The 16,492-nt window shown below is 34.2% G+C and overlaps 3 protein-coding genes across 6 annotated transcripts; 1 reads left to right on the top strand and 2 right to left on the bottom strand.

The window, feature by feature from the left end:
• Positions 1 to 574: 574 nt before the first annotated feature.
• Positions 575 to 11,419, bottom strand: LOC116181820. Its single transcript, XM_031502246.1, has 6 exons — positions 11,248 to 11,419; positions 11,014 to 11,198; positions 10,752 to 10,962; positions 5,202 to 5,394; positions 4,928 to 5,152; positions 575 to 892 (listed from the first exon to the last, which is right to left on the bottom strand). Exons 1-6 carry the CDS (start codon positions 11,393 to 11,395, stop codon positions 655 to 657), a joined length of 1,200 nt encoding a protein of 399 aa, XP_031358106.1. The 5' UTR covers positions 11,396 to 11,419; the 3' UTR covers positions 575 to 654.
• Positions 11,420 to 13,570: 2,151 nt separating this feature from the next.
• Positions 13,571 to 14,585, top strand: LOC116181822. 3 transcript variants are annotated; one of them, XM_031502249.1, is made up of 4 exons: positions 13,571 to 13,681; positions 14,143 to 14,261; positions 14,307 to 14,408; positions 14,461 to 14,585. In XM_031502249.1, the coding sequence occupies exons 2-4, from the start codon at positions 14,184 to 14,186 to the stop codon at positions 14,560 to 14,562; spliced, it is 282 nt and encodes a 93-aa protein (XP_031358109.1). In that variant the 5' UTR covers positions 13,571 to 13,681; positions 14,143 to 14,183; the 3' UTR covers positions 14,563 to 14,585. The 3 variants fall into 3 exon arrangements, with proteins under 3 accessions (XP_031358109.1, XP_031358110.1, XP_031358108.1); XM_031502250.1 differs by having other exon boundaries at positions 13,620 to 13,681; positions 14,131 to 14,261; XM_031502248.1 differs by lacking the exon at positions 13,571 to 13,681 and adding an exon at positions 13,701 to 14,088.
• LOC116181821 (phosphatidylinositol N-acetylglucosaminyltransferase subunit H-like) lies at positions 14,580 to 15,361 on the bottom strand. 2 transcript variants are annotated; one of them, XR_004147347.1, is made up of 4 exons: positions 15,031 to 15,361; positions 14,858 to 14,982; positions 14,733 to 14,810; positions 14,580 to 14,684 (listed from the first exon to the last, which is right to left on the bottom strand). XR_004147347.1 is itself a non-coding variant. In XM_031502247.1 (4 exons), exons 1-4 carry the CDS (start codon positions 15,309 to 15,311, stop codon positions 14,619 to 14,621), a joined length of 546 nt encoding a protein of 181 aa, XP_031358107.1. In that variant the 5' UTR covers positions 15,312 to 15,361; the 3' UTR covers positions 14,580 to 14,618. The 2 variants fall into 2 exon arrangements, 1 of the variants encoding a protein (XP_031358107.1); XM_031502247.1 differs by having other exon boundaries at positions 15,035 to 15,361.
• Between the last annotated feature and the right edge of the window lie 1,131 nt (positions 15,362 to 16,492).

Genomic DNA, 16,492 nt, shown 5'->3' with positions numbered 1-16,492 from the left:
AACTTTGACCATGGGCGCACTTCTGTGACCAGAGGGCAAATTTACACTTAGCTGTGGAGGCTCCCCCTGAATATAGTTGCTCACATTCCAGAAATATACTTTAGAATGCAGACAATATCAAAGGGTTGCGATCAAACTCGCCTCAAAATGATGGGAGGAACTTCCACTTATTTGGCAATCCCACAAATAGCAGTCGGCAACGCAACCACTGCACCACCGGCTTAGGTATGTATACTTTTCAAAAATAGATGGCTATGGGCAACCAACAATACTTGTGAGAAAAGTGAGTTGTTTTTAAAATTCTTGCGGCCTTCAAGAGTTTAGTAATTAAAAATCGGGAGAGTTGCTAGCCTACACCCATCTATTCCATGCAATGATATAGTTATACATAGCCCCTATGTATACCTTATAGAAAAATTCCCTATATGTTTATCGTCATATCATGTGACATTTCTATGACGTGACGCTCCTGTGCTTATAATATAGCAAATTGTATCCTATTGGTTCTCAAATCCTAGAAAAATACCAACCTTAAATAAAAAGCTACAAATCACAACATTGCCCATTACAAACCTCACGAGAAAAATTAAGTTTATTTTATTGCCATAAAAATATAGTTACTATTTTAACATCTTAAAAATCCTGGTTAGAAAATTATTTCTTTTTCCGTTTTGAATTATTCATATTCACTGGTGGTGGTAAGGGTAATTTCAAAATAGCAGTCCCTTTGCTTACTTCAAACGCGAGAGCTCGAGATACGTCTTGTATCCTTTTCAGGCTTATTTTAAGCTCCTTTGCGATTTCTTCCAAGTTTAATTCATATCTGCACACCATCATAGCAAGTATCAGTATCGAGCATAGACATTTATCACGCATTGAATTAGGTCGTAATCTGTAAACAAAACCAATTATAATTATCATATGCTATTTATGAAATTTAGGGAATACATTAAAACAAATGGTCACAAGTTACCATTAAAACTTTGTGATATGTAAAGAATGGTGAAATAATACAAAATATGAAAGCTCTCAACATTTAATGTGAACTTTTGGTACTGTGGACACCCTTTATGCCAAGAAACTAAAATCTATTTACCGAACGGAAATAGTTAATTGCTCCCCGATAATTAGGACCACATTTAAGTGCAACTTTTTTATTGTTGGTTGATTTGAGGAGCTAAGTAAAACCAAATACATCTTTGTTGACCTTTTAGACCTTTAACGATGTTTTCCGTTACTTGATATTGTTCTGTATATATTTTGTTTCCACACCACACATATCACACTGTATGAAGACGTACATTCCATTACAACTTTGAACGGAACAGCTTACTACACTTTGACTATTGACCCAGATTACGACACAATTTTTAGAGACAGATATTGCAAAAGAATGTTTTTCGGAACTTAGTTTAATAAAAGTGTAAGTTAATAAAATTAGACAATAACTTTTAGGTTAGCTGTTCTCACCATTTCCATTCACATTGTTGTTTCTTATTGGTTTTTATGTCTTGATTCTTTAATTTTAACTAGTTTTTCTTCCTCTCTAGTTTTATATTTAATGTTTCTTTCTCTTCTCAATATTTTTTTCCATGGTTTTTATTTGTGTATTTCTTTGTTGTTTTTCATGTTTTTTAATGTTATAGAGAACAATGTTGTCTGTCTGTCGTTTTTCTGCATTTCTTGCTAGATTTCTTCTCTTATGCCAATTTGGATTTGTTTCTTTTTTGACATTTCTAAGTTTTGTTCTCGTATTGTGGTACGCAGTGAGTTTTGTCAAATATTATTTTGTGGTCCTCTATTTCTCTCTTCTCTTTTTTATTGCTTCACCTTGGTGAGTTACCTCCGATATACTTTGTCCTTGTCGCTGTAATGGGGCTTGTGTGTCCTTATGATGCAGTAGACTGAAGCAGCAGTAGCGTCACCACTGACAGGGTTGCCGATGTTGGATGGAAAATCGACTGTACAGGGTGAGTAGTACCTTGGCAAATTCTTCCTCCGAGTCCCTAGGTCTCCGCTTAATCGTTTATTCAAACTGTACAGGGTGGTTCAAATTCGTGGCTCATCATTGTGATCTCTGTAACGGTGAGAGATACAGTGTAGATTAAATGGAGGCATAGTTGCCCCTTTTAATGACTAAAAACACACATTTGAAATTCTTGAAAATAACTAAGATATCATCGAAAAACTAAAAATGTCAAATTTCATTTTCCCTAACTTAAACGGTCGGAAATGGACGGTTCCCGTTAGCACCTTCTATGGGCACTTTTTTCGGAGTCTGAATCTGTTATCAAAATTTCTGTAACACACTGGATGTAGGAACTACAGAGGCTACTACTTTTTTATTTCTTATGGGCGCCACGTTGAATTTTGACGGAATGAGATAAGAGGACAAAAAAGAAATTCACTTGAATGCATCCCCATTATAGCCTTGTTGATTCAGCAAAATCTAGTTACTCGTGGATGTTTTGTGAAAAACTACTGTAAAACATTTGATTTTGAACTCTTTCTTGTAAATTGATAACAGATTCAAACTTTCTAAAAAAAGTGCATGTAGTAAGTGCCAACGAGAACCGCCCATTTCCGACCGTTTAAGCTAGGAAAAATGAAAGCGAAAGTTTTTTGATATCTCAATTATTTTCAAAGTATTTTCCAAAATTTCAAATGCGTTTTTTAGTCACAAAAAAGGGCAACTATGCCCCCATTTGATTGAGACTGTATCTTTCACTGTTACTGTACATGGAATTAATTAAAAATTTATTATTATTAATGAATTTTTGTTCTAGCAGTACAACTATACAAATCCGATGGAATACAACAGATTCTTTCGATTCCCCCGAACTTCCACCAGAAATATTATCCTTGACTTCCCAAGAGAATATTTAAACAATTCTTTTCTGCGATGCAAATTCCCACTACACCACTTTAGGAAGCACCAACTGCAACCAAAGAGGTGAGTTCCTTCTTGATTTTACTCTTAGCAACAACTTCGTTATTGTCAATGAGGGTAGCCACTTTTCAAAATGAAATAAGGAAGTAATGCAATTGCAGTAACAACTCTGAATACAAGGCGGAGGATCAAACACTAGCGTGTTTTTTATGAACTTTCAGCAATCGATCACAACTACAGTTGATTTAAACTCACGCGAGAAGTGAACAGTGAACGACAGTAATGAAAGGGTAACATATTAAAAAAATGCATCTCCAAAAATGACCGCTAAGTGTGGTGTCACACTGTGGGTTTTACCGCTCCCGCTAAAACGGATGCGGTTTGACGGGATGAAAATGTCACACGTTATTAAATGGTACCAGTCACATATATGCGGTTTCGCGGCACCAACAGGATGCATCCGCATCTTAGTGTGGTGTCACACAATGCGTTTTTATCGCTCCTGCTAAAATGGATGCGATTTGACAGCATATGACGCGGTTGCATCCTGGTGCGGCGAAACCGCATATATGTGACTGGTACCATTTAATAACGTGTGATATTATCATCCCGTCAAACCGAATTCGTTTTAGCGGAAGCGATAAACACGCATAGTGTGACACCACACTAAGGTTGTAAGTTCCACTTTAGCTGAACCAATTGAGGAAAAAATTACCATGTGAAACTTTTTCCAACGTCGATTACGCTAATAAAGCGTCAGCTGATGCGCACAGCGCCTAAATCTGAGTGCGCGCTACGGAATAAATTTAAATGAGCCAATGTGCATCCAGTTACCTTTCGATCAATTCAATTTCAATGAAAATTAATTGTTATAATTTATAATATGTTGATCGAAATGTAACTGGACGCCCATTGGCTGATTTAAATTTTTCGCATAGCGGGCACTTTTGAAGTCAATTAAAGAATCACCATTATTAATTAAAAACCTGTGTTTTCTAAACTAAAATTACTGTACCTTCATATTATAATTCCATAAAACTCCTCAATATTAAAACTATTGTTATTTCATAACATTTTTTCCCGTTCCCGTGGTAAGTTCGGGAAATACATTCGGAGTACACCTTTACCCCTTCACAGGAACCTACGTACTAAATGTCAAGTCTTTATTTGCCGCAGTTTCTACAGTACGGTGTAAAATTCCGTTTTCCCCGTTTCCGTTCCCGTGGGAATTTCGGCAAGTATTTTACTAAACCAGAAATCTGCGCGAGCATATGTCCAACCATTCCCCAAAGTTTCATTGCAATCAGATGAACGGTTTAGGAAGGCATAGGAGACATACAGACAAATATTCATTTTTATAGACTACAAACCTCGCTACAAACTGTATAAAAATAGCAGATCCTGCGGACCTGTCTGGCATGCTAAAACAATATTGTACTATAAAACTGAGAGAAAAAAAAAGAAAAGAACGTGAATTTTGAGACAAATTAATTTTGGGCCCTTTGTTTTATTTCAAAAAGATATGTTGGATACAGTAGATTTTTTCGTATCTATGTAAGTAGTGCATAAAAATATAGTTTCTGCATATATATCAAAGATCAAAAATCGCCTCAGACCCCAAAATTCCGAACCTCTTACCACCATTAGTGATGTCATCAAACGAAAGATCAAAAAAACTATGCATAGGCATAGATAGACTAACTTCGTAAAGGACCATATTTTTAGTAAAAATGCTTAAAATCAGTTTCTTGATTCCTACTTAGGTAGATGACATCATTACTGGGGTTGCGGAGCCCAAAACTTTTGGGGTCTGGGGCTTTTTTTGACATATACAGTATCCAAATCCAAAAGTTCACAATCACTGCCAACACTGAAATATTTTTATAATTTTCAATCTCGTTTTCAATGTTATCCGATCCCACTAATAAATTGCACCTACCAGTGCACAACATAGCCACCTGGCTCCTCCTGCAGACCCTAAATTGGCTATAGTGTAGAAAGCGACATTTATTATTTCGAGCGTGAACAAAAACCTACCTTGATTTAGATTTCGAAATAGTGTATCTTCTCAAAATATCTTCGTGCACTGCTTTCGAATAAGTGCACAAATTCATACTTTTAACTGCTATCTCTTTGGCTTGCTTGCGCATAAATTTAATCAAGCAATCAATATACAGTAACAACTGTATCGTATGAACTTTATCATCTTGGTTGGAACACACAACTTTCGTTATTTGCGTTGAAACAAAATCACTTGTAATACTAAAACAAGCTTGTATGTCACACTAGGACTCAGTTTGTCATAACTCACTCTGCGGCCTTGCTATCTTCTAAAACTGTGTCCACTTGTTCAGAAACGGATTCTAAAACTCCTGGAGAGACAAAATCATCGACTTGGTACACCTCAGACAAAGTTCCGGCCTGCCTATTAATATTGGGTTTAAATTCTCCATCAGCCTCATCTTCCTTTGCCAAGACCAGTTCGCTAGGATTAACCACCACATCTGAAAATATATTTCAAATTACATTATACAGTTCGCGGCAACTTTTTTAGTATTAGCAGTACGAAAAAAAGTTATCCTTCATAAAAAGTTCTGCATGATCTGAAATTTAAAATGCAACCCTAAGATATCAATTTTTTTCAGTCATATACGAAGTATGTCAAATAATATGAATTTTGCTCAAGGGTAAACCAGAATATGGAAAAACGTCAAAAATTGACAGTTTTTTGTTACTTTGACACACTTGTTGTGTACCAAATATGGTTCTAATCGGTTCAGCCTTTTTTTAGCCTGGTGCTTCCTCTGAATTTCCCTCAAAAAAGTGGGAGTCATTTTTTATCCCAATGTAAGTAATATCATTGAATTTATAACTATCAGAAGCGCGGATCCCATATAACAGTTTGTGACCATGTGCCAACTGGCCGCCGCTAGGAGCAGTTCGATCGTTTGAAAGTCCGTGGGCGATCGAAAGTGGAGCGTTACATTGACATTAGATGGCAGCATTACAAACCATTTATTTTGACCATTCGAATATTTTCCTTTTTAATCGTCAGATGTCAGGAACTCCGGATGTTTTTTGTGTTATCATTGGAATGGTTTTATAAATAGGATTGGAATGTTCTAAAAATAGATCCCTTAAGAAGCATTGCGTAAATTTGTAATGTAAATAATAATACATTTAGACGAACGAAGCTTGCAGTCCTTGTCCTTGAAGGAATGCAATTTCATACATTCTATTCACAGGCAGTAAAATAGGCAGGTTCCACATTTTTACTGAAAGCGGGAGATTTTGTTATTAAAAAACGATCAAAAAAAATTTTAAGGCAAAATATTGTCCGTTGCAAGCAGGCAGCTACATCATTTCCACATTCACATTTGATAACTAAATTTCGCGAATCAGCTTTTTTTATAACCATGCAGCATTGTGCACAAATAAATCGGTCCCAGTTTACGTGAATTCGTATACCTACTAGAGCTGAGCGATAAATGAAATTGTTATCGATTTATCGATAAGTCTGTTCAGTCTGATAATTATCGATTAATCATTAATTGATAACTATCGATAATTATCGATAACTTTAATCACTTATCGTTAACTTTCGATAATAATCGACAATTATCGATAAATCGTAAGGCTAATTTTCGATAATGATCGATAACGTTTGATAATTATCGATAACTTTTTATAATTATCGATAACTTTTGAAAATAATTAATAATGATTGTTAGCTGCTGATAATAATCGATTATTATTGCCACGAAAATTGTCTATCTCTGATATTTATCGATTAATAAATAAGTAGCGGAAATTATCAAGAGAAAACTATCGATACTTTTGATAAATCTCATCGATATATATTCTCAATCGATATATTACATCATCCATGCGTACACTCGCTAACATTTTTGTTTTTTTGGTATTGATATTGCGAGAGATAATTTAAATAAAACAGGATCTTTTGATGCTCAAGTTGTCTGAAATCAAAGGTGATCAAGTGGACGATAATCCTCAAAAATGAGTACAGCAGTAGGTTGTGAATTGTGATCATATGGCAACTCAACAATGCTCTTACATCGCTTTTGTTGGAAGTAAACTGGTATACCTAAACATTGAAAAGTTTATGTCGTTAAAAATTCTCTCGATAATTATCTATCTTAATAGTTTAGTTGTGAGATTAATCGATAGATTATCGGAAATTATAGGTTTATCGACCAATCCTTTAACATTTTCGATAAATTACACCGATCTACAGCATTTTTGCGCATGGGACATATATACCTTATTTTTATTGCTTCTATAGCCACAAATAAGAATTAGAACAAAAAATGGTTATGTATTTGTTTTTGTGTGAAAAAAATGCAAAAAACCAAAAAATAAAAATACCTATAGAATCCTACTTACATAGGCATGATTTATTAAATGGTAACGTTTCTACATTTATAATTTGTTTATCTTAGAGTCTAAATGTTTAAAAATGGAACAGTTTTGCTGTTTTTGTCATGTTCAACTGAATCTGATCTTCCATCATGCTTCCAACTTCCTGGCCTTGGGAAGGTGCCTTAAGTTCCATTGTCTCGAGAAAGTGTTGTCCTTATTCCAAATAAGCTCCCATATTATCCTTAAATTGATCTAAATGAGAATGTAACCTGTGCATCTTTATTCTTTAGAGACATTCTATACCCCATGATACAAAACCAAATCCTGTCAGCTCGTCATAATTTTCAGCTCTATGGTTTCCCAGGAAACACTGAACGGGAAACCATGGACTATTGCCTTAAAACTGTTCCAGGATTTTTTTTCCTCTTTGCTAAGTAACCGCGGAAAAATATCACCCTCCATTTTTCTTTTTTTTTAGGGAAAACAAAGATTCCAGCTTTAATTTTCGCCCCTGAAAGCTTTCAATCAAATCGCTGTAACTTTTGTAAAAGCAAATATTTTCGATGTCTTAATCGCACTTTTTATTTATTTTTGCTTATTATAGTCAGAATATATATTGTGTAAATCCCATGCGCAAAAAATTCTTTTTTTGTTGACCGGTCGACCATTTTTTTTTAATTTATCGATTGACTATCTATTAATCGATAATTATCGATAAGTTATCGATTAACCATTGAGAACAAATTTCAAACGTCAGAATTTAAAAGAAAAGAGGTTAACGACCTTTTTATTTTGTATCAAAATTGCCAGGTGTGACGTGTGATCCTAGATCAGGGGTCGGCAACCTGCGGCTCTTTTGATACCTATAAAGTTGCGGCTCTCCGTATTTATCTAAAGAAATTAGTTCATTTGTTCGAAATTCGCCTTTTTAATTAATCTTATTTTGTATCAAAAGTATACTTGCAGCAAATAATTATCTAATTTTTGACACTTGTTTACTTTCTGGTATTCTTTTGTTTTTTTTTATTATAGCCAGCCTACTCCGATGTATAAACACGTAATTAATTAATGAGTAGGTACTTTTGTGAAAAATATTGAATAACCTAAACACTGCGGAGTTTAAGCACAGGGCACCCCTTATAAACATTTAAGAGAAGACAAAAGCGAATAGCGAAATAAAATAGTGGTAGTTCCATTTGAAAAAGAATAGTTATAGCACTTTGAACAAACGGCATTGAAACAACCAAATATTCACGATGTTCTATTTAAAAAGATCAGTTATTAATTGACATCGTAAAAATGGAACACCCTGTACATTCAAAAATAATTTCTGTAGATCCGCAACCACCAATATTTTTACCAGGTATCTATCAGGTATGTAGGAAAAACCGACGGACTGTTGCAGGACCCTGTATATAGCCAAAAACTATAATATTGAATCAAAAATTATTTGTGGCTCTTTAAGAACTGGGAAATTGTGTAAATTGTAATTTTTGGCTCTTCCGTTTCAATAGGTTGCCGACCCCTGTCTTAGGTAGTTTAACCGGTGGCAACGGTTTAACCGACACACACAAAAATTAAGAATAGATAGCGATAGGTAGGTACATTTAATTTCTGTTACAGTGATCAAGGATGCCTGCGTATTTTTTGCTTTCCTGTTCAAATGTAATTCAATCTTCCTTAAGGAATGTTAAGTAGGTCACGATTCATGAAAGGAAGAATGTTTATCTTACGTCATTCAACATCCTGTGTGCCACATAAATGCCTTATAAGTACGTTTCTTGGGTATCTAGAATTCTGTATACAACAATTACAAATCGAGATAGTGGGTTCATTACAGATTCCTGTAATAAACCGATACAACGAAATATCGAAGGATCCTCAGTATTACAATCACTTTTAACGACAATTTATTTTAATCTTACAAAATACATTTTATAGTTAACAAAAATGCATCAAATTCATGTCTTGGGCTTTGAGATAATGCTCTTGGTTTTTTTCCCAACGATCTTGGTGCATAAATAACGATTTTGACATGTTTTGATCAAAATCCATGTGGTCCATAAAAATAGATCAAATTCATGTTTAGATCATTGAGATAATGCTCTTGATCTTTTTCCCAACGATCTTGGTGCATAAATAACGATTTTGACATGTTTTGATCAAAATCCACGTTTTCGCCAAAAATTCATCAAATTCATGTCTTGGGCATTGAGATAATGCGCTTAGTCTTTTTCCCAACGCTCTTGGTGCATAAATAACGATTTTGACATGTTTTGATCAAAATCCACGTGGTCGCCAAAAATGCATCAAATTCATGTCTTGGGCATTGAGATAATGCGCCTAGTCTTTTCCCAACGATCTTGGTGCATAAATAACGATTTTGACATGTTTTGATCAAAATCCACGTGGTCGCCAAAAATGCATCAAATTCATGTCTTGGGCATTGAGATAATGCGCGTAGTCTTTTTCCCAACGATCTTGGTGCATAATTAACGATTTTGACATATTTTGATCAAAATCCATGTGGCCTCAGAAAAATAATTTAACATTTTTGAATCACACACATGCGGTTATCAAACGTGCACGTTATCAACTCTTTCAGCATCAAGATAATGCGTTTGAAAGCTTTTACAACTCTAAATTCATGTGTAAAGAATAATTTTGGGTACATTTTGCTCTAAAACTTTTGACCGAGACCACAGAGAAGAGTTATATTGAATTGTTACACATCTAAGAGTCATAGGGAATAATCTAGCGAAAGTCCGAACTCGATACATGACCTAGGGAATGAAATATGTTAATTTTTATTATATTGAGTTCGCAGTTTTTCCTGTTCCCGATTCACTCGAAGTCGTATAACTTTTGTTCCTGTTGAACCAGCTTCCTGAAAATCAATAGCGTCCGTTCTTAATGTCCAACGTACCCGTATACCAAATTTCAACACAATCGGCCACTTTTAAAAAGAGTTAGAGCGCACACGGACGGACGGACGGACGGACGACAATACAAAACTATAAAGGATCTGAGGATCCTTAATAATTAACAAAGGTAAAAAACTGACATTATTATTCATCTTTCTCGATGGTAGAGACATCTACGTCTTGTAATTTAAACTATTGAAAACAGTCACATATCCTGCCATTTAACCTGCGCTTCTGATAGTTATAAATTCAATGGTAATATGTCTCTTACAAAGTGCAGGTGACACAAATTAACAGGATGCTTTATTAAAAATAAAGTAGGTGCAATTTCCGGTTAAACCACAAGTAATAAAAATTGACTATGCTGTCACCTCGGCTGTGACTGATAATGATAACTATATAGTATATCCTGAGAAATTAAGCAGAGCACTTTAAAAAATCCTTCTAGTCATACGGGACATAACAGAAAACTAATACGTGATTATTGTGTTAAGAATCTTTATGATTGAGAACTGTTAGTAATGATGCTGAATTTACCGAATGGTACCACAAAATACCTGCAACTGTCTTTTCTAACTGGTCCTTTATCGCTTCAATATCTACTTTCATTCGTTCTTGTTGTTCAGTCTTTTTTTTTGCACGCTTCGATCCAAAACTTTTGTTTATTTGTGAATGAGTACTCTGCAATCTCTCAATCGATTTGTTCAATTCACGACTTTCATCGAACCTTGGTGATAATGTGGCAAAATCGGCGGCAATTAAACGTATCTAAATGGACATTTATTCAGACTAGTAACAGTCAAAGAAGTGACCGCTCACCTTAGTCTTCTTCTTATTGCATATACCAATAAATGTGTTATACAAGTGGTTGGATTCCACATTGCCGCTGTACAACATATTGCTAGTTGCTGCACCTATTTTTAATTGATTCTCTTTGGTTTTATAGTATCTGCACAGTAAATTATCTTCTTGACCTGGATTAAGTGCTCCATTTTCAAAGTTCACTATGAAACAGATAAGAAATTTTTGGGAGAAAAATTATAAGTAAAGTACCTATAACGGGTTTTACATCAGAATCCTCTATGCAGTCAATGCTTGTAATTTCACACGTCATATTTTCAAATTTGTATCTTGAGGGCACAAACCACGCTTTTTGTACAAATAAACAAACACTCAACATAAATCCCAACTGACCTTTCATGCGACCGCGGCGGGAGTGCTGTGGCCGTGACTACCGTACCGTCTCATAGTAGACCAACAGTAACTCTAAAGCCGCGTATCCACGCACGTGTTTGACCTTTGATTGCCATTCAAAGTCCGTCTCACATTGACTTTACAATACAGGGAACATAGGCCAATGCAAACCTTATGGAAGTTTTTGGCACGGCGATGCTGTTACATTAGAGAGTTGCGCACTCTTACGCTAACTCTAAATTGACGTCATCAAATACGGTAACTTGTTTGACGTGTTAAAGGGAAGTTATTGTCGTCGCAAACTCTCTACAACGGTTAATGATAAAGTAAGATAAACAACCTTGAAAGTAGTTGGATATAACTCCATTATTTAAATTTCTTTAAATGTACCATACCGTTTCACTGAAAGAATGATTGATAATTATAGCATTATGAGATGATTTTGAGAGATTGGATGAATTATTAGTAGTAAATATACATAAACATGGATGCAATAAGGGCAGAACGCAATCTAAGATTTAATCTCGATGAGTTAACTGACGAAGAAATCCGTCATTATTTTCGGTTTTATTTGCCATTATCTTCCAATTATTCGTTTCTTCAGATCCTTCAAATTTTTCAGATCCACCAGATTCTTTGAATTCATTTCTTGTTTGAAATCCCTAGTTTATCAGATCCGTTAAATTTTTCGGTCTCATTTAATCTTAAAAATCGTTGGATTTTTCCGTTTGTTCTAGTCTTCTGATTTTTTGAGACCCTACGACCTAATTCAATTTAAAGATTTTTCAAATCTTCCAGATCCCATTACATTCTTCAACATTACTTGGATTCTTCCATTGTTTCGAACTTTCCATATTCTTTAACTTTAGATCGAAAGATTCTGTAGGTTCTGGAAATCTGGAGTTGTTTCGAATTCTCAATTTCTTTGAATCAAACAGATTCATCAGACTCTTAAGGCTATTTGGATTCATCAGTTTCTTCCAATGATGTTCTACAGACTGTTCATATACTGTGGCTTTAACAACATTTTTAGATTTGTTGCATTCTTCGGATTTTCTACAGATTCGTTAATTTTTCCATACGTACTAACTAGATTCTTTATACATTTGAAAACTTCCCACCACGGATTTATCGAAAAACACTGTTTAAAGGAAAAAAAAACGCTGAGACACGTCAAAAGATTTGTCAAGGGGGACAACTTTTTAACCAAAAACTACTTCATCCCCTTTCACCCTTAGTCCCTCAGGGTTATTCCCTAAAAAGTTTTAAATGACAAGTTGTATCGAGTAATAACTTGTTTCAAAGGTCTTTCGAAGTCATTTATTTTGACGTTTGATTTTTTTTAATCCGTCTGAATCAATAAATAAATTTTCACTATCCCAAGATTGTCACAAAGGTAACTGATAACAAATTAAATTCTTTCTTTCCCATATCAAGAAATAAGTGATATTTTCGTTTGTTTTTGTTTTCTATCTGAACAAATTAAGATAGGTTGATTAAATAAATTAAATAAAGAGTTTTCTAATTTTCTCGAAAACGAATCGACCGATTTAAAAAAATCAAACACCAAAATATGGACTTCGGAAGACGTTTCAAACAAGCTATTACTCGATACCACGTGCCATTTAAAATTTTTTAAGCGAATGACCCTGAGGGCCAGAGGATAAAAGCGGGTGAAGTACTTTTTGGGTAAAACGTTTTGTCGTGTCTAGGCGTTTTTTCTTTAATCGGTGATTTTCAACAAATCCGTGGTGGGAAGTTTTCAAATGAACACCCTGTATAAACAAAAAACTTCATATCTTAAAATGTTCTCAAATTATTATTGCCTACATCTACAATAAAGTAGGCGTATCGCATTATCTACGTTTAATCCTGGAGAAGTATTTGAAGTTAAAAAAGAATGATATATGCTGCTCTATTCAAAATAAGCAAGTTCGCATCAACTTTCGGTAAAACTGAAAATTCTATTAACTTGAAAATATTTTAGATAAACTCTTCGTGTCGACATTAATATACTCTCAGACTATTTTTGAAATATTCCCAAGTTCCTTTTCGAGATGTCTATAGCCAGCATTCGTCGTGGGACACCCTGAATTTGTACCGGGTTAAATATTACGCTGTTTGATTGAACGTAACTTCATTGAACTGAGAGAATTTGATCGTTAGTTTTTGAATTTTAAAGAACCGGGTGTAAATCCGGCTTAATTCATTAAATTAATACAATTATTGAACGCAACCTATACCTATACTTCTTTCGGTTAGTTTTTTCGGAGTTTTTCACAGATGATGTAAGGTAAGTGCAGGAAATCACCCCTAACTTTTTCTTCATACAGTGAAACAGAAAAAAAGTAATCAACACGTAAAGGAAATCAATAATGGCACAGTGGAGAGAATTCTGTGGTTCTGCATCCGGCAATTTACGTTCCATTCTGTAATTAACTTTAGTAGTTTAGTCAATACACTATGTACAGAAGCAAAGAAAAAACATGAAGGAATTTATTTAAAAAAAGGATGGATAGGCACAATAGTTAAAGAAACCCAGTAAAAGTCCTGAGTGTAGACAATTTTCAAAAATGATTCAGCTAGGGAATTTAAAATGTTACTAAAAACTGGTCAAAAAGTTCGTTTGGAATTGCACATCTCACTACTTTTAAGTTTTAATATTTAAAACCAAAACTTGAGAAAGACATTTTGTGATGGGTATGTAGGATATCTAAAAAAGTAAAAACTTACTCTTTCTAGGAATATTTTTAGATGAAACGAATGACAATTCGGTCGATATCCAAATAATTGCAATGGAGGTACGTCGGAAATACAGTGAAGGTTTGAAAGACCTGTTTTCGAAGTACATTAAGCAAAAAATCAAAAAGATGGTGAGTAGACTGTTTTTCTTTAGAGATCTAATATTGTCAATTTAGGAAATGGACAACATATGCCAGTCGAGTCCATCCGAAAAAGTTCCCATGCCATCACTACATACTCCCCCAATAGATGGTTACACTGCATTCAATGATAAAACGGTAGCTATTTGTGATTTTGGATGTTAAAAAATGTGACCAGGTTTTGTTGCAGGTTGCTAATTTAAAAAATTCGATCAAGGAACAAATTTTTGTACTCAAAATTCACAATCAAAATAAAAATTGTTCTACTGCTCAAATCATGGATCAGTTGTAAGAATAAATAAGGGTTAATAATAATGCGATGCTGTTTATTTACAACTGTTTACAAATTCAGTTATGGAGATGTTCTATATGACGATATATGAATTCTAAACATTGTAGCCTCGGCATGATTTTCTGCAATGAAAAATTCGGACTTGCACATCGATATTTATTCACACTTACCTTAAATAATGGAATAATATTATTTACAGTTTTGGTATCATCACTGACTAGAACGGCTAATATATAAAGAACTCTTTGCTAAAATTTAGAAAGAATGAAGAAGACGTTTAGCATTGTAATCTTACCTTTGATAATACTTCATTTATGAAAACTGATTTTACGTTATCCCAAGAAACAAACCGTACACTTCTTCCATAATTATAATGTTCTTCAAATTGATACCCTAAGTTCTCCACTATTATAACTTTCTCTAAAAAATTGAGGTCGTGTTATGTCAACATTTAAATAATACACTTACCTACCAAAATGAACCGATGTTAGTAAGATGTAACCGTAAAATATTAAAAGACATAATATATTTATAAAAACTGTAAGATTGATAAATTGGAAAACCATTAAAATGTGAATAAATAGGGCAGATGCACTTAAAGTTACTAATTGTCTGTGTATGAAATTCGTCGAAGCATATTTGACGGTTATTTCAGTAATTTTATCATGCTGTGTAATGTGAAGGATAATTTCTCTTCCTTGAATATTTTTACTACGAGAAACGTAAGTGCATTTTGGACTAATAGGCATATTATAAACATATAAAATACATAGTTGATTTGGAGGTTAACTTTTTAAGCGTGATGTGACCACAGAGTAGTAGTCACAGACCATCAACGGCTAGTAGTGACAGTTAGGCGTTGGTTGCATTCAATTCGGCTGATAGTCTGTGCCATAGCATTGAAATAGCGTTTTCGATTGGCAAAACTCGTGCTGCACGAGTGCAATTTTTACGTTCTATTGGTAATTTTAGGGCAATTTTCTGTGTTCCATTGGCAAATGTGATGCAACAATTACGCACTCAGTGCAAATTTCGACGCACGAGATCCGAGAGCTCGTGGAGCTGCTAGTTTCAAATTTTCAAAACAAACGTGCGACAATTTGAATTTGTTTCTTGCGTTGGGAGAGTTTTTGTCGTCATCTAGCAATAGCGAAGATGATGAACTAGCCATAACTTCTATTTTACAAAAAGTTGCACTTACTCATTAAACTGAACGCCAAAAATTGGTCCTTTACAGGAATTTCAAATTTATATTCCTCATCGTTTATCATAAATAATACTGAAATCGTTTGTCATTTTTTAGAATAGAGATTTGTCGATTACCTAAATCTAAAATGAGGTTATGGACAAATGACAACAAATATTTACGTATATTTATGTTCCATTGAGAGCAATTTTCGCATGGATTTCTTCAGTTTCTCGTGCAACACTCGTGCAGTACGAGTTTTGCCAATCGAAAACGCTATAAATGTGTATATTGTGTATAATCAATGGCCATGGAATACACATGTCCAAAAATGGAAACTTCCTTATTATTAGATTTTGTATGACCAAAAGCTGTTTTTTTAAATTTAATGCCATTTTTTTAGCTCTAAAATTGTTATCTAATTCATTGCAACCGAGTTGAATATTCATTTGACACTGTTTTTCTTTCATTTTTTAATTCACGATGTTTTCCATCCACATCCCCTTATTTTTGTATTGGATCGAATAACAAAAATAAATGAATTTTGAAAAAGCGGCGTGTAGTAAAAATTAGGCGATTCGACAAAAAATGAAACTCGTTTGTGTGTTACATTACATAAAACTATGCTACATAACGTCTTTATTAAAACTTATTTTTTTTATTCAGGATAATTTGGTATAGGGACCAAATAACATGGCTAAATGTGGAAAATCCCTGAATATACAGTTAAAGAACATACAATTA

The sequence above is a fragment of the Photinus pyralis genome, unplaced genomic scaffold (genome assembly GCF_008802855.1).
Source record: "Photinus pyralis isolate 1611_PpyrPB1 unplaced genomic scaffold, Ppyr1.3 Ppyr1.4_unclustered_Scaffold2346, whole genome shotgun sequence".
Lineage (NCBI taxonomy): Eukaryota > Metazoa > Arthropoda > Insecta > Coleoptera > Lampyridae > Photinus > Photinus pyralis.
Note: the sequence above shows the minus strand (reverse complement) of the source record. Positions and strands in the feature narration are given on the sequence as shown.